General features: G+C 45.6%; 1 protein-coding gene across 3 annotated transcripts in view; it reads right to left on the bottom strand.

The window, feature by feature from the left end:
- PPP1R12C (protein phosphatase 1 regulatory subunit 12C) overlaps positions 1–26,068 on the bottom strand; it is a 1,231,266-nt gene that overhangs the window by 992,229 nt on the left and 212,969 nt on the right. For all 3 annotated transcript variants that reach the window (XM_085616407.1, XM_085616408.1, XM_085616409.1), the window contains exons 3-4: positions 2,981–3,099; positions 351–510 (exon numbers count right to left, since the gene is read on the bottom strand). In XM_085616407.1, the coding sequence (XP_085472533.1) occupies positions 351–510; positions 2,981–3,099 (279 nt within the window). The remainder of the gene's footprint in view (positions 1–350; positions 511–2,980; positions 3,100–26,068) is intronic.

Raw genomic sequence — 26,068 nt, 5'->3', positions numbered from 1 at the left:
GTAACCTACAGGGTAGGTGGTGGCAGGAAGAAGCTGAACTAAAAGTCAATTTTAACTGTTCAAACAAGGAAAGCAGTTTTTGTCCCTCACCAAGCTGTGTCTACATTCCCAACAGACAGTTATATGTGAGAAAGGGGTGCCCATTTGCTGCTTAAGTAGCAGCTGCTGAAGCTGTACTAAATAAAGACTTATTGGGCTCTACACCATAGCATAAAATAAAAAAGTATTTTGCCATGGCACAGTACCAGTATCTTTACCACGGCACAAAGCTGCTAAAATACGTTCACTAAACGATACTGCTACAAGCACAATACAACCTCCCCACCACATAGAGCAGAAATAGCTCTTGCCTCAGGACTTCGATGTAACCTTTGGCTGCTGCAACATGGAGGGCGCTGGCTCCTGTTTTAGGGTGTTGAATGTCCTCAATTTTGCCAGCGTTCAGCCACTGGCGGGCATCCTGCAGCATGACCAGCTCTTCCTCACGCTTGACCTGCTCTACGTCAATGCCTGCAATGATAAGGATGTGGAGTCAGAATATTTTTACTGGATCAACCAACAACAGGTTATGAAAATATTTTGGTGTTAAATAGTGCTTAGAACTAACGTGTTGCTTCACATTTGAGAGTTAAATTCTCTAGTTACAACTTCACCATCTCCCAAAAAAAGGTAAAAGGTACTTTGATTCAAGTGGTTATAACTGCATACTTTCATTTCTGCCAATTTATTAGTGCAAGAGGATACTGGTAGTGGACGAGCACTTTACAGAAAAACAGCAACTCAACCAGGTCTCTCAATAACCAATCTGATTTGTCTGTAGAACTTAGATCAGGTTATGCTTCGATGGAGCATTGGCTGGGACAGTTCAGATTTCAATTGCTGCCCACTGTGAAGTGAGAACACAGTTCAGTTGGTTTTATAACACCCTTTCAGTACCAACTGCAAATCTGAACACGCATTTGCAATGCAACAGGTCTCACCTTTGGGACCTTACATGTTTCAGCTACGAAGCACAGAATCCTGGGTAAAGCGATTCTAGTATTTTGCTGACCTCTGCTAGTCATTTTCTATCAAGATAGTTAAATAGAGTCAGTTGCTAGAAAAAAGTAGTCCCTAAGCAAAAGCAGACAAGTCCTGGGGCTATGCGCCAAAGCCCACACAAAGTACATACAACAAATCTTCCAGACAGCGCAAGTGCCATCTAGGCTTGACCTTAAAAGGGAGAAGGATATAAAGAAGGGAAAAAGCTGAATCAGTTGGATTTTCCGAAGACTAAAACGGCTTGTTGGCAGATCAAGAGGTTTAACCTTAATAGTTCGCTTTACAGGCACATTCTTTTCTTGTGGCAATTTTCAAAACGTCCAGAAGATCCCTTTTGGCTAGAAGGTAACAAGTGTGCCAGTATCTGCTTCAATAACTAGTGACAAACCCACTCCTGAAAGAAAAAAAAAAGTGACAAAGCCAATAGGATTTCACCTTTGTGACCTATTGGTTTTGCATCTCATCCGCAATGCTGTGCTGTATGGCTAAAGATGGAAAATCGCAAAAGACGAAACTATTTGATGTGGTTTCCTGCATCGTTTTTGTAATTTTAGTTAGCAATCCAAGTCTGTTCATGCTAAGCATTTTTTAAGAAGGCAGGGAAGTTGAAGCAACACTGGAAATGGTGGGGGGTGAATGCCAAAGGAACACCCTTGAGGGCGGGGAGCGTGGCAAAAGCAACCACAGATAGGACGCAAAAGCATTAGGAGTGAGGGCTGAACCGGATGCAAAAGCAACAGTGGGAGCAAGAGATGAAAAGCAATACAAAGATTGGGGTATCAACAAGCGGGGCATGAGTGGTGGTGAGAAATCGGAAGAAGCTCACAGGTAAGAATAAGAGGGAGGAGGGTGGACAGAATAGTCTGGCAACTGGGAGCAAAACAGAGGGCAGGGGGAGAGACATACACAAGGGAGACTGCTGGAAAATACACCCTAGCATGGAGTGATTCACACAAAGTATTGCTCGAGAATAACCCAGTGGCAATTCCATCAGTTAATCAAAGAGATTGTAAAGAGGCAATGCTCTATGAGAGGGACAGATATAACAGACAAGGACAAGAATAAGATGCAGGCAGATGAGTGACCAGGCAAGCCAACTAATGGTAAGCAATGGCAGGGGTTCCAAGACCATCTATGTCCTTGGTAAGCCACAACATGCCTCCCAACAGACCGCACATGCGCAGTCTAGTAGGCTCGACTTCAACTTCCCAGACTGTTTATAATCCAGAGATGACCGTTAATACACATGTTTGCAAGCACTTAAATAGGACCATTATTATTTTTCAAACAATGTTTTCAACTATTTGCAAGGGTTCTTTAGCATGGCCTGGCAAAGAATATGAGCATCAGGCTGGAATATTAACATGTACATGCTTCAACAAGGTTTCTAAGCATTGTGTGAGGGGATTCACAGTTAATATCTAGGTTTGAAAGCAGAGTGTCTGACTGGGCATATGATCTGGATATATGGCCGATCCATACAGATGTTTACATGGATTACTCACTTAAGAAACAAGCATGATATGTAGAAATTAACTTTTTTGAAGAATCTCATTATGTGAGATTCCTTACTTCTTGTCGCTGTTATATTCAACATGCTGAAAAGTAGAAAGGTTTGCATTTCGTAAAATGCTTTTGCCTGACAATTTTTTGTTTTTTAACTTTTTACATTTGGCAACAAATTATGTTCAGATACGTGAGTGAATATGATACATTTACAACACTATGTAGTGGAGAGGTCTCTTGATGAAAAATATTGAAGGAGGTGTGAACAGCTCACACTGAGGAAAATAGCTTGCCTAAATGTGCAGTGTACCATCGACTCAGAGGGGTCTAGAACCCAAAAGTCCATGTTAATCTACTAAGTACTATCCTCTCATAACATGGAACATGTTAATACCAGCTAAATCAGTTGTGCTACCATAAACAGACATCCTACCTATTCGGGTTATTTCAGATCTCAGAAGTGTCTCCATGCAGTCATCCTCCGCAATGTCCACAGGAACATTTCCATCACAGTTAACTGCAGCAATGTTAGCACCATGTTTAAGAAGATACCTGGGGAGAAAAGATACGACGACAAAATCAAAACCATTTGTAAGGCTGCCTGAGAAAGGAGTAAAGTTTTAAACAAAGGGTAAGACTCCCACAATCTGAAAGCATCCTTAGGCAGCATAAGGTGTTCCTTTTCTGACCTCTTGTTTGCCCTGAGGTAGTTTACAACATTTGCGGTGGCTCAAAAAGGTTTCTTCAGCCTTGGGTAGTCTGCAAGATGTGGGAGCTATTGTATATGCAGTAACTCACAACCAACCCTCATTTTTGGACTATTTTGGAGCAAAGACTAACTTGGTGAAAAGGCAAGTGCACATCATTTTTGTACATTTCTAAAAAAAAAAAAAAAAAAAAAAAAACTGCTTGCGTGAGCCAACATGCAACCAATATGAGCTTTTTCTGTTCATTATTTTGCAGACACTGAAAGCTAAATGTAATTTTTTTTGTTGTTTTTTTGTTTTTTAGAGTGTTTGTTGCCATTTAGTAGGTTTACTGCTAAAAGTGATGAACATGTCAGCACTTAAAGGAAACTAACAAACAGGCATGTCAAACAATCACTGTCTAAGGCTTTGCAGTTTAGTGACAGAGAAAAACTAGATGCAGAATCTCTGATATCCTGTTGCCGCAGCCAAAGCTTTAGCCACTAGATCGTATTAGCATACAAACTAGGGCTCCTCACTCTTGTATAATGCAACTTTAAATACCAGCTATATGCCTGTATAAGCAAAGTGGATCACTGTACCAATCAGCACGAGTTGGATTGGTGGATTTGTTGTCCAGATTCCCTAAGCCATCGGCATTGGTCAGGGACTTCAGCTTTCAAGCAAAGAGGTGTACAAATGCACCTCCAAGCCTTCCCCTGTTCATCCATCGTGTGCTCATCCAGGAGATTCAATAAACATCTACTCTGACAATGACAAAAGCACACAATCTACCAGTTCATTAGAAAGGACAGTAGCTTCATCTTGCGACTTACTGGTACAAAAATTAAGCAATCACTACAGCATTACAAAGTTGTTTCATTTAGTGATGTTCATTGTCGTCTTTAATCCTAGGTCTGGACTAGAGGTGAGCATTATGCATTCGTACATTACATTTACAATACATTTCGCGAACTTATTTTGTGACGCAGTAGACGCGTCCATTCACCAGGCTGTTGCCTCTACCTTTAGATCCTCTGGAAGGCAAATTGATGCAGTTAGCCTTATGCTATCCCAAGCCTCTGAATTTGTTGGATGCTACCATAGGTTCTAGAAAACCCCACAACAAACAGGGACCCAAGATAACATTCCTTCTACGGTGGGGAGCAAATGCAAACGTGTTAAGTCAATCTTTTTCCCCTCAGATAAACCAGACTCCCAAATTTCTATCCTAGTGGGAAATGTCTTGGAGGAGGCGATAATCCAACCAGATGTGCCCGATACCCCTGACCCCTTTGATATGTAAGACTCCTGGGGATTCGGACGGGCCCCTCTAAACCATAGTGCTTTTCCACAGATGTGGGACTCTCTCCAGCGACCCCCTATAATATAGTGGACAGACAAGCAGGAACTGGACGACCTAATGCAACCCCATTTCTCAGAGTGGTCCTCAGCTGAGAAAGTAGCAACCTATGTCGAGAGTAGACTGAGGAAAACTTTGGAAAAGGATGCTCGGGCTCACCTTGATGTGGAGTGTCCTCATCCCTCTTTCGAACCCAAAGTGGCCATGACCCATAGAGAGCGACCCCTAAATGGCCACCTTCCTGGGGAAATATAAATGAGAACTATAGTGCAAGAAAGGCAGTGTCGTAAACAACCAGGACCAAAGGTAAGTTGCAGGGTTGTGTCTTTATTTTCATGTGTCTCGACAACGAGCCACCGCCATGTAGCTGCCTCAGGAGTACACCAACCGGCACTCATGGAATGCTCCTAACTCGACCACCGCTGTGGAACTCAAAGTGAAAACATTCTACTACCTTATCACATCAAGATAAGATCACCACATTGCTTGTTTTTTTTTTTTTTTTTTTTTTTTAAGTTATGTATTGTAATGGGAAACAAAACAAATAATCAAAAGAAACCATACAATATAAGATGCGGTCTGCCCTGAGAGGCAGAAGGAGCAAAGGGTGCAAAAGAGGTTAAGGAGGTCTGTATACCACATCTTTCACGGCCAATCAATATTTCTCGGGCCCGGTCTAAGTGAATCTTCCTCACAACTCAAGGAATGAAAGGTATGGTGGGAAATACGTAAAGAAGCGGTGAGCCCCAATGTAACTGAAACAGATTCCCCCAACGCTCCGCGCGACAGATAGTGAAAACTACAGAATGACTGGCAGTGCGCATTGTTGTGAGTGGCAAACGGGTCCAACTGAGGGAACCCGCACATCCTGTAAATGTCAAGGGCCACCTCCGGATGGAGACGCCACTTGTGATCAGCCTAATATTGTCGACTGGGACTGCCCGCACACGTATTCAGTTCTCCGATTATATGATTTGTGATTACGCAAATCTGATGGATCTGAGCCCAGGACCAGTCTCGCAGAGCCTTTCTGCAGGGAAGATAAGACCCTACTCCTCCCAGTTTGCTGATGTACCACATCTCAGTAGTTTCGTCTGTTAAGACCTGAACCAACTGACTGCAAAGGGAAGGAAGGCCTTGAGAGACTGACATATTGCTCGCAATTCCAAACGATTCATGTGAAACAATCTTTCCTCTGGAGACCAAAGACCTTTGACCTCCAGATCCCCCAGATACGCTCCCCACCCTAAAGTGGAGGCATCCGTTATCACTGTGGCCACCGGAGAAGGAGGATGAAACAGGTTTTCTTGAGACAAGTTGACTGGCACACTCCAACATTGCAGATTCACTGCAGTGTCTCTGGAGGTCTTGACCAATTCTTCGAGATCTCCGCTGTGTTGAAACCACTAACTGCGGAGGCACCACCGGCAGGCCCACATCTGCCAGCGTGCATGGTTGATCAACAGTATGCAGGAGGCAAACAGACTGAGCAGACACAAGACCTTCAGGACTGGAACAGACGCTACATTCTTAAAAAGCAGAATCATACCCTGGATGTCTTGAATCCTCTATGGAGGTGGAAGGCAAGGCTCACTGTAGTGTCCAGTACTGCCCCTATGAACAGGTTGTGCTGAGAGGGCACCAGGTGAGACTTGGGTACATTTATCGAAAACCTAGTTGAACAACAGCTGTGTGGTCACCTGCAAATGATGAAACACCATCTCTGACGACTTTGCTTTGAGCAGCCAGTCATCCAGATAGGGAAACACGGGAATCCCCAAAGTTCTGTGATGTGCTGTTAACCACCGTTGTGAAGACCCAAGGTGAGAAAGTAAGAACAAACAGAAGGACTGCAAACTAGGAATGTTCAGACCCCACAGTAAAACGAAGATGCTTCCGATGCAACTTCAGAATGGAAATGTGAAAATACGCATCCTGTAAAAATCGATCAACACCATCTATTCTTCCTTCTCCAGTCTGAGGGTCAACATTTTTAAATTTCTCCTGTTTAAGGTAAAAATTCAAAACCCTGAGGTAGAGGATCGGCTGTAAACGATCATCTATTTTGGGAATCCATTTCCATTTAAATCTTTATTTCGGTTGTAAAACCATAAAAGATTCACACAAATTCTTCCTTGACAGTAGAACCCAGGATACAGTTATCACAAATAAAAAATTTAGTACAGCAGGTTCTAAAAGACAAGTATCTCATAACGTAATTTGTGGACACAGAAAGGATCACTAGGAAACATCTACTGTGTGTCATTTCTGTTAGAACCAAATAAGAATAGATAAAATGAGAGTAAAGTGCAAATGCATTAGTATCTAAGAATCTCCACAGTTATCACTCTGGAACTTTCAATAGAGACCCTTTTGCCTTTATAAATTTGTGTAAAAATCTTAAAATTTGTTTTAAAAAAAACCTTTTAAACAGAAAATTAAAAACAGAATCCTCAAAATGAAAACGTCCTCAAGTCATAAAATTGATACTGCAGCTAGACCATAGCACAGGGGAGAGCAGACAGTAGCCTTCGCCTGGTGGCCCAGAAATGGCCAAGAAATTTTGCAACTGCGCATACAAAGTATGCTCTCGTATCTGATCTTAAGAGCCGTAAGGCTTCGAGGTTGCTACAAGTCCCCAACTGTCTACATAATGGAGCCAACCAATTCCTTCTTGATCAAGCATATGCAGGACAAGCAAAAAAAATGTGGCCCACAGTTTAGTTTGGATCCGAGGAGGACGGACATCCCTTGGGCTGGCTTTTTTCATTTAACCAAAGATTGGTAAAAGCATTAATAGGTCAACAGCCATACCTAAACTACAGTTACAGTTTCCTGTCCCCCGGCACTTTGATTGTATCAAAATATTTATCAAGATGTTTAGAGGATTTTATATCTAATAAAGCATCAGTTAGACTACCATGGGTCTGCTCTACCCATAACCAATATTGATGCTTAATTAGGTCCTTTGAATACAGTGGTGGGGAGCTAACAGACTCATTTGGGAGGCCAATTGCTGCCTGGAGTGTATTAACATTTTATCCACCTAATTTGTTTGTTCCTGTCTAAAGCAGAAACTTCATTAAAAGCAGCAACATAAGGGGCCATGTCGGAAGTACAGAGAGTAGCCTGCCTGACCTCTTTCCTGCTCTAGAACTACCTCGATTGCACACTTTTGCAGCAATGACCGCACTTCCTGCTTGAGAAGCAGAAGATACTTTTCCAAGCCAAAACCTGAAAGGGAGGGAAAGCAGGGAAAAACTCCAGGAAGAGTAGGGCATACTCATTTTCTATGATGTTTAAAACCCAGAGGACTGTAGTGGCAGACCTCCAATGAGGTAGAAAATGTGACTCCAGTCCTCGGAGCTGCATGCTCCAAGATGTCGGAGCTAGAGCTACTTCCCTGCAACAATGGTTGGAGAGGCAGAGGAAGAGACTTGCTGCCAAGCAGAACCCAGTCGATAACCTCTGCCCTTTCCCCTGTAGGTCATGTACAAGGGATTTCACTGTTGCTGCTGCGGTTGCTGCCTGCCACAAAAGAATATATTTCTTGCAAAGCCACTTAACTTTTGAAACTGTCCAAAGCTCCTGGGTAGGTCTGAAGCCCCAAAGACTTTGCCGTAGCCTTGCTGTCCTTAAAGCACTGCAGTGCTGAATCCGCTTTAGCACCGAACGGATGGGACCATCAAAGGCTAAGTCCAGGAACATAACCTGGTCATCGGGCGAGAAACTGACCTGCACAACCAAACATGCCTCCTCGTGGCCATAGATGAACCCATTGCTCTGGCTACAGAGTCTGCCATTTTAGTCCAGATTGGATCACTTGGCAGGCAGCAGCTTGGGCATCTGATAACACCTCTGAAAAATGCTCTTGGACCTCCGTGGGCAACTTTGGTACAACCTCCTTGGCTGTGTCCACGAGGGCATGAATGTAACGAGCTTAAGAGACATGTTGCATATGTGTATTTCAGAGCCATACACCTCCACAAGAACATGTTCTTCGCCGACTGCGCCATGCGCTTTGGCTCCCTATCAGCAGGCGTTGATGGAAAGGAACCTGCCGACAGCTTTCAAGAGCATGAAGCCTGGACCACCAAGCGTTTTTCGGCGAAGGATGGGAGGACAAACTGGATCTCCAGGACCCACCTTGAATCTCCTAGCCAGACCTGGAAACCACTGGAGTGGACATTGGATTCTGCCAGATATCCGAGATGGGCTCTGTTAATGCCTCATTGAAGGGCAGCAAAGGTTCTGACACAGAGGACGATAAATGAACCTCTGAAAGAATGTTTGACTTTAGTTCCCAAGTAGGAAGAGGCAATTCTAACAGGTCCGCAGCGTTGATAACAGTGTGATACATGGTCAACTCTGGTAGCGGCAGCTCCCATTCAGGAGAGGTGTCCAGGCCACCAGCCTCCGGCAAACCCTCGAGGTCAGGGTCCACTATTTCGCATCACTTGTAAAGCACGCCAAAACCCTCACGGGTCATGTTCGCGCTATATAAAACTTTATAAACAAAAACTATCTGCCCTTCTTCAGCCCCTCCATGTTCTTCCTGGGGGAATTCTTCCTCCAACAACCATCAAGCTTCTCTCCGAGATTTCATCCTCAGAATAGGCAGCGCAAAACGTGGCGCCACTGATTTCGAACCCGACAAAGGAAGGTCTAAGGGAACAGGAGTCTAAGCCAATTGAGGTTGATTCGGCAGCAGTCCGGATCCAGTCAGCACCAGGGAAGAACCGTCCAATGGAACTCAACCTTCCAAAGATTGCAACAGCGTTGATAATTGACATTGGAAGAGGCCTGCTCCCTGGAGCCACAGGTATAAAAGGTATGAACGGTGCCTGGGGAATAGGAGGTGAAATAACCTCCCAGGGAATAGGCCAATGGACCCATAGGGCCAACAGGCGCACCAGTACGATTCACAGCCCACGCAAATTAGCCTAACATTGCATTTAAAAAATGCAATGGAACCGATCCCGGAATCCGGAAAGTGGGATAAGCTGGAACCAGAACAGCAGGCTCTGTAACCGTTCGTAAAATAACAAGTTCGGCTCCGGCATCAGAGATTTAGGGGCCAGAGGTGGAGTATCCAACCTCGGCATCGGAGGAGGCGTAACATCTGAGCCGGTGGAGTCACAGGCCTCAGAGACGGAGCCACTCTAGGATGTTGGCGTTGGAGAAGTTTCATCCCTGCAATGACTTCTGGGACTCGGTGATAGACATCCGAGTCGCATCCTTCAAGTAACGATGCTGAGAAACGTGGCACTACTTCCTGTGTTTCTTGGATAACTTCAAAGTATGAGGCAGGGCGACTTCGATCGGGTCAGGTAGCTCCTGCTACACCTCTTGTTCCTTGGCCAAGAATAACTTGGCCTCCCTCTCCACCAAAGCCTTTGGAATCATCTGCTTGGCACACTGTGCCTTTCCAGACAGTGATTCGAGGACAGGCATCACAAAACAGTCTTCATGGGGGTCAGTGAAGGCCATCTGGCCCCCCCACATACTCTGCATGGCTAGAATCCTGATTTCATTGGCATGGTCTTCTTCGACTGCAACAAAGTTGCGACAACAGTAACAAAGAAACTCCCAGAAATTGAGAGCCTGGGAAAAAATTGTTCCGTGTCAACAGCACGGAAAAAAAGGTAACTGGCGTCAGCACGCAGAGGTAGTCTACCTATGGCTCCGATAACATCACGTGGAGTCGTGTGCGGAGCCATTCCACTGCGACGTACTAGTCAACGTGGGAGAACCTAGGAGAAAAGATTCCATAGAATGCTGCGCAGTGGGATTATTTTAAAGGTGAGGAATCCACAGGCCGATGTAGTCATCAAAAATGGCTTCTTGATACACATCCACGTTAGCTTTGTCACCAATGGACCTAGATAACCAGGCAGGATACAGAAGAGATGTTAGCTGTCACTCTAAGTAGCAAGAAAGGAGACACCTTTGTAATCAAATGTGGAGTTGTATGATAGCTGTAGGAAAGTAGGATCTGCTTCTATGGTTACCCACACTTTGCTTGATGTAATGCTGTTTATAACTAGTCAAATTGGGATCCTACTAATCATGATACCAGTCTGCTTTCTCCCCTAAATGGTTATGGTAAGTACCTAGGTACATCCCAGATTGGATACAGGATTACCCTTATCAGCCACTAGTATATGGTACAGGGCACTGGGTACCTCAGGGGTCCCCCATAGGCTGAAGAATGTATTCTGCCACCTATGGAGTCATTCAAACTATCTCTACAGGCCTGCCACTGCAGCCTGTGTATGCTCGTGCTCTTACAAAGTATACAGGTTTCCCTATATCTAAGGTCCCTATAGCAGGCCTTTTCAATCTGGAAGGCAGGGTGCTTGGTTCTAAGTGTGAGGGTGCCCCTGCATGAGCAGGACAACCCTACAGCCTTCCGAATCCATTCCCCTGGTTGCAAGTGAGAAAGGCATATAACATATAGAGGGGCACCGCGTCATTAAGTGATGACTGTCTCGAAACTGGCTGTACCGAACCCTGTCGTGTTTGGTATCAAACATGTTGGAATCATACCCACACTGTAAACTGTGTGTGAGGTGTGATTTCAAGCACTGCAAAGGCCCTCAGTTAGGCCCTTAGGGCTCCCGGTACCAGTCTTCTAGACCAGGTGTAGCACAGCACAACTTGGCTGCTGCCGACCAGAGACCCGATTCTGCCCTCCTGCTGCCGAGCCAAGCTCGAGCAGGGGCAGGCAGAAAAGGCCTCCGGTCACAGGGAGGTGCGATCACATCCCAGACAGGGTTTAGTGTATTGGGGCAAGGTGGAAGAGTTTCCCAGCGCCAGATAGTCTGCGTGCAGGGCACATTTGGGCCCTCCATGCATAGTCCAGTTCAAACCAGTTCAGGGAGACGTTGGCTCCCGCTCTGGCGCGAAACTGGCCAAAGGACAGGAGATTATCCTCCACTTTGTCCAGACCCTACTTAGGGAGTGACCCCCTTATCGTCCCAACCCTTGCCTTAGGGTATTTAAAGGCTTAACTGTGGGTGGGACGTTAGATTCGTCGTGGGAAATTATACAATTAAGACACCACTTCAACTTTGACCGTCTGAGCACTCTGGACTTCGCTCTGGGCATCAAAGCTGCAACCGGGAAAACTCCTGATCTCTTCGCCCTGCTCGTCTGCAGCAATGTCCGTGCCTGTGCTCCATAAAAGAACCCGTCCAGGACCTTGGACATCCAAGACATCTGAAGGAATTGCCCTTGAAATGAAGTTACTTCCCTGCATCTGCAGGCACAGCAACCAAGCTGCCCAGTGTGCTGATCCTGGGCTCCTATGGACTCCAAAAGACTCAGCAACACAGGTGGTGGTTCTCCACATGCCTCTAGGCCTGCGCTGTCCTCTCACCAAGTTTGAGGCCAGTATCCCTCATAGGAGCCGCAGGAACCAAACCCAGTGCTTGTTTGCTTCCTTCTACCAAGAAGCAGACCCAACCTCAATCATCTCCAGTTACCAAGATCTTCATCCTCACCACATCACTTAAACCATGGGCCTGAATCTTTAGTGAGCTGCTCGAGGTACTTTGCGGCTCTAGTGCCTTTGGCCTGTGGGTCCTCTGCAGGGTCACTTTTGAATTCTTTTAGGCTCCCCTGTTTGCTCGGCTCTGCCCTGACTCTCCTGCTTGTGGTGAGTCTCCTGGACCTTGCTGGTCTTGACACTGCACCTTCTTCTACTTCCATGTTGTTTATAGTTTCCAAGCCATGTTGGTGCTCCAGCCGGACACCGACCCCTCAACTCGGCATCCAACGTGGGACAGCTGGTGAACGGCTCCTGGCTTCCGCACTATCACCTGGTCCTCACAGCTGCAGTCTCAAGGGCAAAGTAAACTCTCTTACAACAGCAGACATTGGTGGGCATTAGTCTTCCGTGCCTCCTGGTCATTTCCAAGTGGCATAGACACTGTCCCCTCTGCTTTCAGGTATTTCTCGACTTGAATCCACCTTTGGGTTCCACCGGACACAATCGCCTTCTCCAGAAGCAGCATCTCCCTGAAGTCCCCCATTGGGTTAGACGGCGGTTTCCAGCACCACTACACACGAAACATCCGGCTCCCCTGGGGCAGGTATCCTGGTTCCTAAGGTATCCAAGGGTGGGGTGGCTCTCCAACTTTCTGTCTTCCACTGGGTTTCTTCAGGGTCCACTGGGAAGGGTCCTTCGTACAAATCAACGTGTAAGTCACGGATGTAATTTTAAAAGAGAATGCGGTCGTGTTCCCACACTACACACGACCTCCGTGGGGCTCCTAGATACTCGCCGTGGGTGGTTCCTTGGGTCCCGGGCACTTCTAAATTCCCAGACTATTGTCTGGACTCAAGTCGTGGTTCGCATACCACTATTTTAGTATATGGTTTGGTCCCCCCCCCCCCCCTCTCGTGACCACGGTGTATTCTGTGCTTCTTACCGGTTTCTATTGCAACGTATTGTGTGCATTGGGGGGGCGCTAGAGGGCGCACAGCAAGATGGCTGCCCATTAGCAATCCGATTAATAGCCTGATAAAGGCAGAATGAACTTGCCAAAGGGGACGCAGTGATAAAATAGGTGGCCCCTTTCAAGAATGAGACTGTTGCTGGCTTTGATAGGGCTGTTATCTGCGGTGATCCTGCTGTTGGCCTGGGCGGCTCGTAAAATCAACATGGTGGCCGTGGATATTAGCGGTGGAGTAGTCTCGCTCTTGAAGGTAGCTGGGACATCGCTGTGCTAACAGTGGACTTGTGAGCTGCAGGGTGCCTGCAGTGCCGGCGGGACCTGATCGGGAAATGGAGATCGGGACCAGAATTTCTGCCTGGCGCTGCTTACTGTTGTCAGCAGCCTATCCAGATCTGGACAGCGGGCCTATCTTTGTGAGGAGGCGGATAGGGCCTGCCCTGCGGAGCTCGTGGTGCCGCTGCGGAGGCGTCGGAAAGGGCCAGAACATAGATCCGCCCTGCAGAGGGAGAATTTCCTCTATGCGAGGTATGTGCTGCAGTGGAGAGCAGGAGTGGCATGCCGTTCCGGCTGCTGCATTCAGGCCCGTGAGGGCTGGCATAAACCTGCTGGATATACATGTTGCTGAGGCCTACGGCCGTGATCAGGCTGGGTAATCACTGCAACCGAACGCGGTCCACGGAAGTGATGAATGTGGGAGCATTGCGGTGCTGCTCTATGAGAGGACACTGAGGACATAAGGGCAGAAGATTATTACTAATTGTAGGGAAGACAGAGGCTGCAGCGGAGCGTGCTCTGAATTGGTGCAAGATAACTGCTGTGGAGGGTGGTGAGATCGGCCTTTGCTGGCAGGCCGGGTGAGCAGGTCTCAATCTGAGGGGATTAGGTGGCAGCTACACTAGAGGGTCCTCATTGCTTGGAGACCTGGCTTGGCATGGTGGTGGGCTATAGTCGCTGACAGAGGACCGGGCACGAGGAGCTGTGTGGTAAGATCGCGCCTGGGCTGCAGTGCTGCAGCCTGCACTGTTTGCCATTGCTAGTGGAGTGTTACAACAAACAAATGATGGACGGAATGCTGACAATGCATACATTCTCCCCCAGTCAAGAGATCTGGGTTAAATCCATCGTTCTTCTGCCCACTACACCACCCCAGTTTAGACATGGCCATATGCAAATCAGTCTTGACCCTGTGCCTCATGGGAACAGTCCAGCCCGAACTGCCAATGTTGTTGTAATGCTTTTCGCCCTAAGTGGGATGGGTATTCCCAGACGTGGGACCCGTGCTCACTACGCCACTGGAGTCAAGCTATCCTTGCTGATGACGGCTGATAGCCAGAAACCGGTCCTAGGATGCTTGATTCCGGTCCAGGGAAGACATGGCTTGGCAGTTCGGGCTGGACTGTTCCCATGAGGCACAGGGTCAAGACTGATTTGCATATGGCCATGTCTGAACTGGGGTGGCATAGTGGGCAAAAGAACAATGGATTTAACCCAGATCTCTTGACTGGGGGAGAATGTCTGCATTGTCAGCATTCCGTCCATCATTTGTTTGTTGTAATTGCTAGTGGAGTGGGCAGAGCGGATTGTGTGGAGGTGAGTAAAGACTGCCTGCATCACAAGAGCCAGCAAATATGGGGAAAACAAACAAATCGCAACCCCGTCTCACGTTTGAGATGCGAAAGCCGGGCAGATCACAGTCATAGCATGCCTCAGACGCGGATGCCCCAGCGGAAACTACCTACTCCCTGGAAACCACACTTTTGGCGATGCAATGAAGTCCCCAGTCAACAGATGGCACGATTGACGGCCCGAATCTATGAATGGACCATATGACTGCGAAGTAGGAAAAAGAAAGCACCAGGCTAGGAGAGGTGGAACAGAGGCTTTCCACTGCTGAAGATGAGCTGCACACATACTCCAGTAAATGCCTAGATATGGAGAATTTGTTGGCGATCATACAGGCGAAGAATGAGGATTTGGAGGCGAGGTGCGGGAGAAAACCTCAGAATCACTGGGCTGCCAGAATCGACAAACACTGGTAAAATGGAGATCTTTGTGGAGGCAATGCTTAAGGACATATTTAGTGCTAATAATCTATCTTCGATGCCAATAGTGGAACATGCACACTGCACGCTAGCGGCTCATCTGATGGCTGGTGCACCACAGCACCAAATCATAGCTCGGTTATTAAACTATAGGGATCGGGACTCAAATGTAAGAATGGCCAGGGAGAAAGGTTTTATCAACTACCAAGGAAATGCATTGGCCTTCTTTCTGGACTTCACGACAGTGGTGCAGGCGGCCAGGAGGGAATTTGTGCCAGTTAAAAAGCTGCTGATGGCGGAGGATATCCCTTACGCCATGCTATACCCGGCTTGCCTTAGGATTGGCCAAGAGGGTGCCTCCAAAATCTCTTCACCAACCCACAAGCTGCATTGGATCACACCAAAACCTTGAAAAAGCGCAGGTGAGAAGTCGCTAATAATCCTGACAACGATGAACAGTAAGTCTTGGATTGTGCTATGCTATATATGAAGTGAGAGGTGTTAACCTGCAGGGTGATGCCTACATGGCTATGTTTGCAGTGTGGACTCACTATTTGCGGGCTGCACCTGATCAAGTAACTGATGATTTCATTGTTTCCCTGTAGTCCTGGAACTCTGACTGTGATAACATACTGCCAAGATGGGACAGGTCAGCCACCGCTCTGATTGTTTCGAGGCAGAATGCAATCTAGCGTTCCCTGATGGGTGTGCTCCGTTTGGCTCCTTTGATGTTAAGGTTATGGGGGGTTGCTCTGGTTTAATTGAGAGGTCTTTGGCAAGTGGGGTGCTGAAGTGGGTTGGGGGATGGAGGGGTGAGGGGGGTAACAGCAGGTATTGGGCAGAGAGAGTGCAGTCTTTCAGAAAATATGACATCCGTCTGTGGGAAGTGCAGGAGCTATCCACTGTTGTAATGTTCTCTTGCCGGTCCGGGTAGTGCTATAAAGCTTTTAACTTGGAATGTACGCGGGCTTAATAACCCAAAAAAGATTCATAATGTATTAGCTTACTAAGATAGGCAGGTTGTGCAGGAAACACATCTTATCAAATATACTGAGAACAATGTGGGGGCTCGATGGTCAGGGGCAGGTTCGTATTCCTCTTACTCTAGAGGCGTGATGATATTAGTTAAGAAAGGTACACTGATTACTATGCTTAGGTCTGAGGTGGATGAGCAGGGCAGAGTAGCCATAGTCATGTGGAAACTGGGAGGCACGGCAGTATTGTTTGTTAATGTATATGGGCCCAATATAGTTGATACTGCCTTTTTCCAATGATGCATGCGTTAGGGTGGTGACTTCAATATATGTATGGATACTAGCATAGACCGCTCACGAAGCGCATTAGGACGTGGGAAGCAGGCTGCATAGGTATTGTCCGAGCTAATGGAAGCAGAGGGTCTTAGAGATATATATAGACTCCAAAACCACGCGGCCAGGGTGAGCGCCTTTGTCTCCGCGGTGCACGGGTCATGGTCCAGATTGGACTACTGGCTGGCGTCCGAGGCGACATGCTCCTGGAGGGTTACAATAAGCCACTTGGCAAAAACACGCTCAGATCACTCCCCTGTGATGTTGGAGCTGTGCCTCCCCGGGTGTTGCAGACGCCCGTTTCAGTGGAGGCTGGACCAATCCTCCTGGACCGACCCTGTACGCCATTAGGAACTTTTTTGCTGAAAATGAGGGATCAGTTGACAGTGCGGGGACTCTTTGGGAGGCTTTTAAAGTGACTATACTTGGCGCAGGCTGGAGTCCTGAAAGATCTCCGAAATAGAATCCAAGGGTTGGCAGCACAGATCTCCATGCTGGAGAGAGAGTACGAGTCGAGCCCCACACCAGCAACACTTGCCAAAATCAGGGACCTGATTTAAGAAAATAACCAAACAGCTGATCAAGAAATACTGCATAGATCTGGACGATATAAAGTGCGTTATTATGGGGACGGTGGTAGGCCTAGCCACTCGCAAGATTTCAATGCCGAGGGGTCAGGAACACATTGTTGAGATGTTGGATGGGGATGCTGTTGCGTGGCACTCCACTTCGGACATTAGTAAGATATTCTTTGATTTTTTAGACCAAATAATATTGGGATGGACCCTCGGTGAGAGAGGAAGAGATCGTCAGTTATCTGGAGAACATAGCGCTTGGGTGGCTCTGAGGGCCAGAGAGTATTTGACGCAACCTTTTAATGTGGAGGATGTTAAGGAAGCTATAATGTCCATCCCCACATGCAAAGCCTCGGATCTGGATGGGTTGCCCAGAGACTTCGATAAGGCCTATATTGAGGAGCTGGCACCAAGATTGCTGGATGTACATGCTGAAGCATATGAGTCAGGTACGCTGCCTCCCTCTCTAAAAGAGGCGCTTATTGTCACACTGTTAAAGCCTGAGAAGGAGGCGAATAAATGTGAGTAATATAGGCCCTTGTCCTTAATATTGAGACTAAGATTTTGGCGAAAATAATTGCGAATACGTTGCAGCCACTGGTCCCAAAGCTGATTCTCCCTGATCAGTTGGGATTCATCCCCAAGTGATCAACTGTTCACAAGTTGCAAACCATTTTTTCAGTTTTACACTATCTGGACTCTGACTTCCCAGCGGTTGCAGTGCTGCTAGATGTGGCAAAAGCATTGGATTCATTACAATGGGGGTATATGTTTACTGTTTTGAGGAGAAAGGGTATGCCGCCGTTCTTTCTGAAATAGGTGTGTTTGTTATACGCTGAGCCAGTGGCCCGGCTGCCGGTTAATGGGTGGATTTCAGACGCTTTTCCAATAAAGAAGGGCATCAGACAGGGATGCCCCCTGTCCCCAATGCTGTTCTCCTTGGCGCTTGAACCTTTGACCTGCAAGATCCAACAAAAACACACCGACGCTGCTCTAAGGTTTCGACAGAGACCACTCGCTGTTTCCTTATACGCGGACGATATGATGCTGGACGATATGATGCTGTACGTTTGTGAGCCGGCCACATATCTCCCGGCCCTACTGCAGGAATATGTAGTATTTGAGAGATACTCTGGTCTGGGAATAAGCTAGGCGAAGTCCACAGTGTTCCCGTTGACTAGTGGCACTCAGGAGACTGAGTTGAACTTGCTGCTTTCCTGGTCAACCGACCCGGTGAAGTATTTGGGTATGTGGATACATAGGGATCCGGAGGTTGTTCTGACCATGAACTTCGGGCATGCCATTACTAAAACCACGAAGCATGTCTCACGCTAGACTCGCTTGTCCCTCAATTGCGGACAGGATAGCAGTAGTAAAAAGCATTTGCAATGCAATCGGTCTCGCCTTGGGGACCTTATATGTATTTAGCTATGCAGCACATTAGCCTGGGTGCTGCAACATCTACTGTTCTTTAACATGGAGGGAAAGTAAGCAGCAATCTGCGTGACACGCCAGGTATGGGAACACATGGAGAGAAATATTGCCTTTCAGCTGGAACTGGTATAGTCCAAAGCTCTGTTTTTAATATATAATCAGGGCCTTCGGTGGTCAGATCACTGAAAATACAAGATTTGAAAAATAAATTGTCTACGGGTGCTCGTGAAAGACCATTTCTATGGACTGGAATCTAGAGAATGCTAAAGTGATTCTGGTATTTTACTGACCTCTGCTGGTCGGTTTTTATCAAGCAAGTTAAATAGAAGCAGTTGCCATAAAAATAAAAGTCCCTCAGCAGAAAGCAATTCTGGTATTTTCTGACCTCTAGTGGTTGTTTTTTATCAAAACAGTTAAATAGAGGCAGTTGAACAGAAAAAAGTTCCTAATCTCCAGAGCCCACACAGTACATACACATATAAGTATATACTAAAGTATTTAAGTATATACTAAAGTATATACAAGAGGTCTTAAATGCTGGACCTAAAATGAACTATTTTGCCCAAGCTTATTTGTCAATATCCCAATGCGACTAATGTGGCACTTTTAAAAGCACTGCAGTCCTGCCTGCTATCGCTGCTGTAGGCTGGAAAGCAGCCAAGGTGCTGTTGGAAAACTCTAGCGCTACCGTTTGATCAAGGTGGGTTTGAGGCACCAGATTTGCGTTTGCATTACTTGTGCGCCCAAGCACAATACGCACACTACTGGTATTTCCCACAGCGTTATCTTCCACATACTACTGTTGAGGCGGATACTGCACATCGGACCCCGCTGCCATGGTCCTGCTGGGTAGGGAGGGCTCCGCCAGGAAGGAAATCAACTCTGTCAAGTGCACTGCCTGGGCATGTAAGACCCTTATTAAACATGCTCGGCTGGAGTATATATATATATGCCCCTGCTATGCTGATCACTGCACATCTGGGAATCTCTGCGGGCCAGGAACAGGGGACCTTAATGATACTGCAGAAGGCAGGAGTCACAAAGTTTGGCGACATGTACTTGAATGGCCTTTCGTTGATTTTCAGGCAGGACAAACGTATAATGCAATGCTTGGCTTTACAATTTCGAAGGTGCGCCAGGCGGTTTGGTCCCTATACCCTGGATTTCCTGCAGAGCCAAAAGCCCTGAAGGCATTACAGGTTGTCCTGGCCAGTGAGGAGTGTAGTGGGCTGATCACTAGGCTGTAAAACGCTTCCCAAAGGGAAAACAGGCTCATGGCCCCCTTCACTTGATAAATGGAATGCGGTGCTTGAGACCCCCATGGCACTGGAGAATTTAGAGTTCTGCTGTGGGATGACTGGTCGCCTGACCACTAATTGTATACACCTTTACAGTTAAGAAAATTTGGGTTGAGGGAGAACGCAAGGTGCACCAGATGCGGGCAAGACGGAGCTGATTTCATGCATCTGGCGTGGGGGTGCGCAGTTATATTTGCTTTTTGGCAGAGAGTTGTACAGGTGCTCACTGAAATAACACTCTAAAAATTGAATGTACTCACGAATTGTGCCTGCTCAGTTTGGTAAAGAAGATTAAACCATGTAATAGGCACATTGTTGTGATATCTACCCTGTTTTCTAAGCGCCCAATCGCAATGCACTGGGGCACCAAGACGGACCCCATGTTGCTGAAGTGGATTCGCGATTTGGTGTATTGTATAGAACAGATGGGGATATATGCTGAAGAGCTCCCTGCTACCTCAAAACCAAAAGATTTATGGGCACCAGTGTCTATGTTTCTGCTTGAGAACCCGGACCCGCATTAAACTGTATGGAATGACTGCCTAAACTGATTATAGAACATTGCGATAGAATATAATTACCTCCCGGAGGTAGCACTGTATTGCACAAATTGTGAATATGCTCTATATGCTGTACCTGCTGAATGGGATGGGTTGGGATTGGGTATAATTCAATGTATCAGGAAAAATGTTTGTATCCGCTTTTGCACAGCGTTGGCCAATCGGACCTCTGCTTGTTGTATTTTGCAATTTAATAAATATTTGTCACAATTGTTTTTTAAAGTATTGTGTGAATTGTGTACATCTTCAGCTAGGAGATATCTGTTTGTGTTAGTGAATGTCTTATAATAAATACATATTTTTAATAAATACACTGTGTGGTTCCTTTTCACTTAATCTATACCTATAAGATTGTGTTCTGGTAAAACAAGCTGCTTACACCCTTTCTGGACTTCGCCTGAAGGCTGCTCGCCACAGCTACCACTTGGAGAGCTTTCCAAGGTTGTCTAAGACCACTAAAATCACCATAAGGGTTGCCTGCATCGGTGCAAGGTGTCCACTTACGTAAGTGTACATCATATACTGAGCCAGCCTCTCTCAATAGCACAACATACTCTTGATAGCCCTTCAACATCAGTATTGTTATTCTCTGCCCACTTGAAACTTCTTTGGTTTGGGGATGATAGAGAGATCTCCTGAGATGTTTCACTCCTGATTCACGCCGAAACTTTTCCATTTCTGCATTCACGAATTGTACCCAGTTGTCTGAAATTATATTCTCAGGGAAACCTTTTCATTCCATCCTCTGCGCCAAAGTTATGCTGTGAACAACCAACCAAGACTAAAGGTAAGTTGCAAGGTTGTATATTTAATTTTCATATGAACGAGCCACTGCCATGTAGCCACCTCAGGAGCACACCAACTGTCTACTGATGTGGAACATTGACCACTCATGGCAGTCTTGCCAAGATTAACTGCTGGACATCTAAGGGCCACTCACTAAAATTTTGGATATGGCTTAAGAGGTCAAACAATCTGGCCCCTAATATGCACAGAAAATTTGACAGGGTGGGCCCAGCAGGCCATCATCTTCCTAGGCAATGCTAACTCTTTATCCACAGAACGCAGAAAGTCTCTCCTCATTAAAGTGGATGTCAAGCTTGGAGACCTAGCTTCTACCGAAGCAGGGCCTGTTGTGCAACAGGGACTCTTCGGAGACCCTTTTGCCAAGGAACTGGGGAAGTTGGTAGCCAGCTTTCCTGCCCTGGGAAAAGCACGGGCGATGAAGTGTATATTTGCAAATAATATTTTCAGTGGTAGAGGGCACAGTAGAGGGCACACAGGCCAGCTGTTGCTCAGCTGCTGGATATATTTAATAAATATGTATGCAAGTTGAAAAACCTGAAAAATATTGTTTAGTAGCATAGCGAGCATAAAAATGAACTTGTTACTTCATTATATTTTGTGCAAACTTTCCCACTTACGTTTTGGAGTGAAGCGTAAGAGTACATACAATGTAAACTTAATGACTTCATTTGGAACAATAAGAGTACATAAATGACCAGTAGATGGCAAGATAGGATTTCCCAATGTAGAACACTTTGTTCTTCCTGGCACAAGACCAGCACAAGCACCAGTTTACCAAACACAGGTTGGTTTAGAGCAAGGCTGTTAGTCTACAACCTTTTTTGTTGCCCCCTTCCCAATTTAGGTTTCAAGTATACAGACTCTTTCGACACCCTTTTGGAATACTGGAACAAGCTATTTAGGAAATGAGGTAAAACATAATTTCTACCACCAATTATGCCAAATGCATACAATCCTGATTTAGGCCTTGGAGTCGAAGACCTGGGCTTCTATTATTGGAGAACAGGTAAACAACCCTTTGTGGGCTAACTGTTCACAGACTGGTTATTACTAGATAGGACGACGTGTGTCCAGTCTTTTGCTCTCTCCTCAAATAACTTCTGTCTTAATTTGCTGCAATGGGCAAATTCAACAGTTATTAAGACAGATGTGGGTGTGAAATGACTACATTGACTACTGTTTCGGAGTTAGTTATTTTAGGTACCTGGCAGCAAAGAGGTGGAATTCTCTGCCTATGTGCCTAAGACAGGAGACATCAGAAGCAGCTTTCAGTAAGCAACTTAAAATGCAGATTTTCAGAAAAAATCTTGCTCCCGAGAGCGTTACTGTTCACATGTGCTCATTCATTATCTGCGCCTGAATGGAATTCAGCACAGGGACACTCCGTTTTGAGTAACTATTGCACTTTATAAACTGCCATAACATAACTTTTTGTAATGCCAGTCAAGAAGGATCTTTCTGCTGTAAACAATGAGCAATTTACCCATGCATAGCTATATATCATGATGGGAGAAAGTGGGGAGAGGGGGGCGAGTTGCACACAGTCAAATGTAGAAACACATGGACACATATAGACTAGGCTGCTAAATCATCCATCTGTTGCCAGCATAAAACGCACTCATTAGATAGTATTTCACTTCCATCAGACTAAATGCCTACACGGTTCAGATCCATCTATGGTGGTCATGTATACATATGAAGTCCTAGTGACATGAAGTTCTATGGCATATCAAAGCTACCACGGGCAAAGGATTATCACTCAACCCAAAAGTTCTGTTTGGAGGCTGAAGAGTGCCAATTTACAACTTCAATGGGGAAACTATTAATACACCTGCTCGTGGCTGCCAGACTCACTATAGTGCATACATGGACAGCCCCTGACGCAATGAAGATCTGTTGTAGGCATAAGTCTGCAATGTCTATGCCATGGAGGGACTATCAGCATTGATTAATAGATTGTGCAAATTCGAAGAAAAAAAAATTGACATTCAAAATAGTCATCATCAGCAATCGAACCAGAGATGTGAGTATTTTGCCTTACGTGAAAGTGGTTTGGTGTAGGCTGTCAAACATTTTGGACAGTTCTGATGAAGAGTGTAAATGTTATGCAAATGTATGTTGCCGTGACTGTTCTCCATTAAGAAAAGTTCCAAATTTGGGCGGGAAGCGCGCAGAGATTTAAGCTCTTTTCTTTCAATGAGCTTGAACGTTTTGCTTCCCATGAAATCTTGTGGGTTACATATTGTAAACAAAGGCAGTAGTCTACAACCACAAAAAATCCAAAATAAAAGGTTTTAAAAAGATAAAAGGTTAAATGAGCTTCAGAGTACGCTGAAAAATATGTCCTATAGATTTCGGCTTTCCATGTACATGAGAAATACTTAAGGACCGAAACCAGTGGATATGGCTACTGAAAACTATCCTCACGCTCATCTTTAGAAATACGCAATAAAAAAGTAATATCGAACATGTGGTCAATGCCCAAGTTTACTTGGACAGCTGAATTTTGTGTTGGCTCTCGGGGTTTCCCATTTTCTTGCCTGGATATATGTGCTCTATCTAGTCCAGCTGATCGGGACAGGTCTATAGTGATTTTCCCACTTTTTTTCACCACGTGATAGGGGAGTGCGTTGGCAGCAGCCACCTCTGTACACAGCAGGTTGGTGCTGAACCTTGTGGTAACAAGGAATAAGATAAAGTGCAAGACATTTTGGTACTGAAAACAATTTAGCACAATGTGGTCAGGAAGCTACTTAAAATTGGGTAAAGAACTCTAGATATGGAGGGAGGAATTTGGGAGGGGCAGATGCAAAACCCTGTTGGCAAGATGATGTTTCTCTGCAGACTTGTGGAACAGAAGCTTTAGGGAGAGGACACACCTCATAAGGGAAGCTGGAGTACCTCATTATAAAGGTAATTTGAAAGTTGTCAAGAAGACTGTTTCTGATTTTAGATAGAACTTTTGCACTTCAAGCATAGGTGTAGCACCAGACATAAGGAGAACTGGTTCAATTGGCCAGATAGTTGAGTCAGGTGTTTGTGAGGCTCCTATCATGCTAGTTTTCAAAAGGAACAGTAGCTTCTGCCTGCGGCAATAAAATAAACCTACCAATCCCTATCCGCAGTCTTTGATAGGTCCTTTTACACAGGGATTCCTAATAAAACCTAAACCAGGTGAACATTTTCTGATTACACCCAAATCGGTTACACATTCTAACCACATGAGACAGTCTAATACTATATGGAGGTATGAACCTAGGCACCCAAATTTTTTCCAAACAAGCAAGGTTTATCTTTCTGGGGTACAGCAGGCGTGGGAGAAGGCCTTTATGTTATATCCGTATGGCATCCTAGAAGGGGAATGTAGTTTAGGACACTCATTGTGACAAGTGCATCTCTATGTTACTCACCAAAGTGGTTTACAAGTGCCTCGAAATATGAACTGTACAGATCACAGTTTGATTACGGCTGTAATAATACCGATTGAGATAGATTGAAATATCTAAACTGACTCAAACCTACTAGCTAAGCCAGTTAATGTTCAGGGCTCCGGACAGCCACTTTTTGGAAGCTAATGCAACCTTTAAAAGAAAAAATGCAACTGATATTGTAGGTCATTAGTAACTGAAAAGCGACCACTAAACCCCTTGCTTCTTTGCAGAGGTGCACACATTTAATTTTACTAACTCACTCAAGACAGAATGAACTAATGCGGATTTGAGTCCTACAGGGAGAATTTTTCAAAAGACCACTGTGACTGGCAGAAGAAAGCAGGATGGCCAGTACGAACACCTAGGTCTTGCATCAGTCAGTCTTCGAGTGTAGCAAATGAGAGGGTTTTCCTGAAAAAACAATGGGAGGATGGCACCTCACCAGCAAACCCTCCAAGGGTGCAAGTGAACATTCATAACTACTCCAAACTCCAGACAACAATGTTCTTCAGTGATGGCAATCTAAAAATATAGATCTACAAACTCTACAAACACGAGCCGGTCATCAACCTGCATGTCCTTCCTAGACCTGAGCTGTGTATCCATGTGAAAGGTCCCAACTAGGTTTAAATGGATCAGCTCAAAGTTCTGAAATCAACCGTGATAACCCTAGCCTTCTTGAAACTAATTAAGGACCTAGACAAAAGCACAACCTTTTCTCATCCTCCGAAGTGGGCGAGTTGCTCAAGACATGCAGCTTATACAGAATAAGACAACCCAAAAGTATCCTGATGAGTTTCTAGATCCAGTTTAAACAGCATTTCATACCACTTCAATCTGAGACACCTTTAAAATAGTAAAGAGACGGCTCTTAAGGTTTCTTAAGTCAGATAAATATTGAAAATTGGTTGAGGAATTTAATTAGGATGTAGCTAGAAAGAAAACAGTAAGTGGCTGCCAAGGAGTGCAAGCCGCATAAAAGACACCTTCAGCAGTGCAGGTGACCGGCATAAGTGTGCAGAGGTTTCGAAATATACATTTATTTTGTAGTTACTTAGGACTCTTGGCATCTATGGCTTACTGCACAAGGCACAGTCATTTGAATTAACTTTTGAAGGTGAAGCTAGTGAAAATTCGAAATCATGAGGTAATCCAGGGTGTGTTTCTTGAAACCCAAAAGGTGCTCTGAAAAACTTGAAGTCCCCAATAAGCAGGGTTGCTGGTTTTCAGTTAAAACTGATCGTAACTGATAATCAAATATTTCCTTTGTAGGTGGTTTTTCCGTAAACTGGAAAACACTGCTTCGATGCCCTATAGTGTCAAAGCAGTACAAGTGTAGCACATATTACTGAGCAAAAGTCTGTGCTTGATGCTCCCTCTATGACCCACTTCCACCATGATGAGCAACTTCATGCGCCCCAGACCCCGTCGCCAAGGTCTGTAACCCCCCCCACCTCCCCCCCCCCCAACAAACCTATTTCCGAATCATGTAAGTGTACAAACCTTTTGTAGTTGACTCAGTAGTGACACCTAGAATGATTTGTGAAACTACACTT

Source organism: Triturus cristatus, chromosome 7, assembly GCF_964204655.1.
Source record: "Triturus cristatus chromosome 7, aTriCri1.1, whole genome shotgun sequence".
Lineage (NCBI taxonomy): Eukaryota > Metazoa > Chordata > Amphibia > Caudata > Salamandridae > Triturus > Triturus cristatus.
Note: the sequence above shows the minus strand (reverse complement) of the source record. Positions and strands in the feature narration are given on the sequence as shown.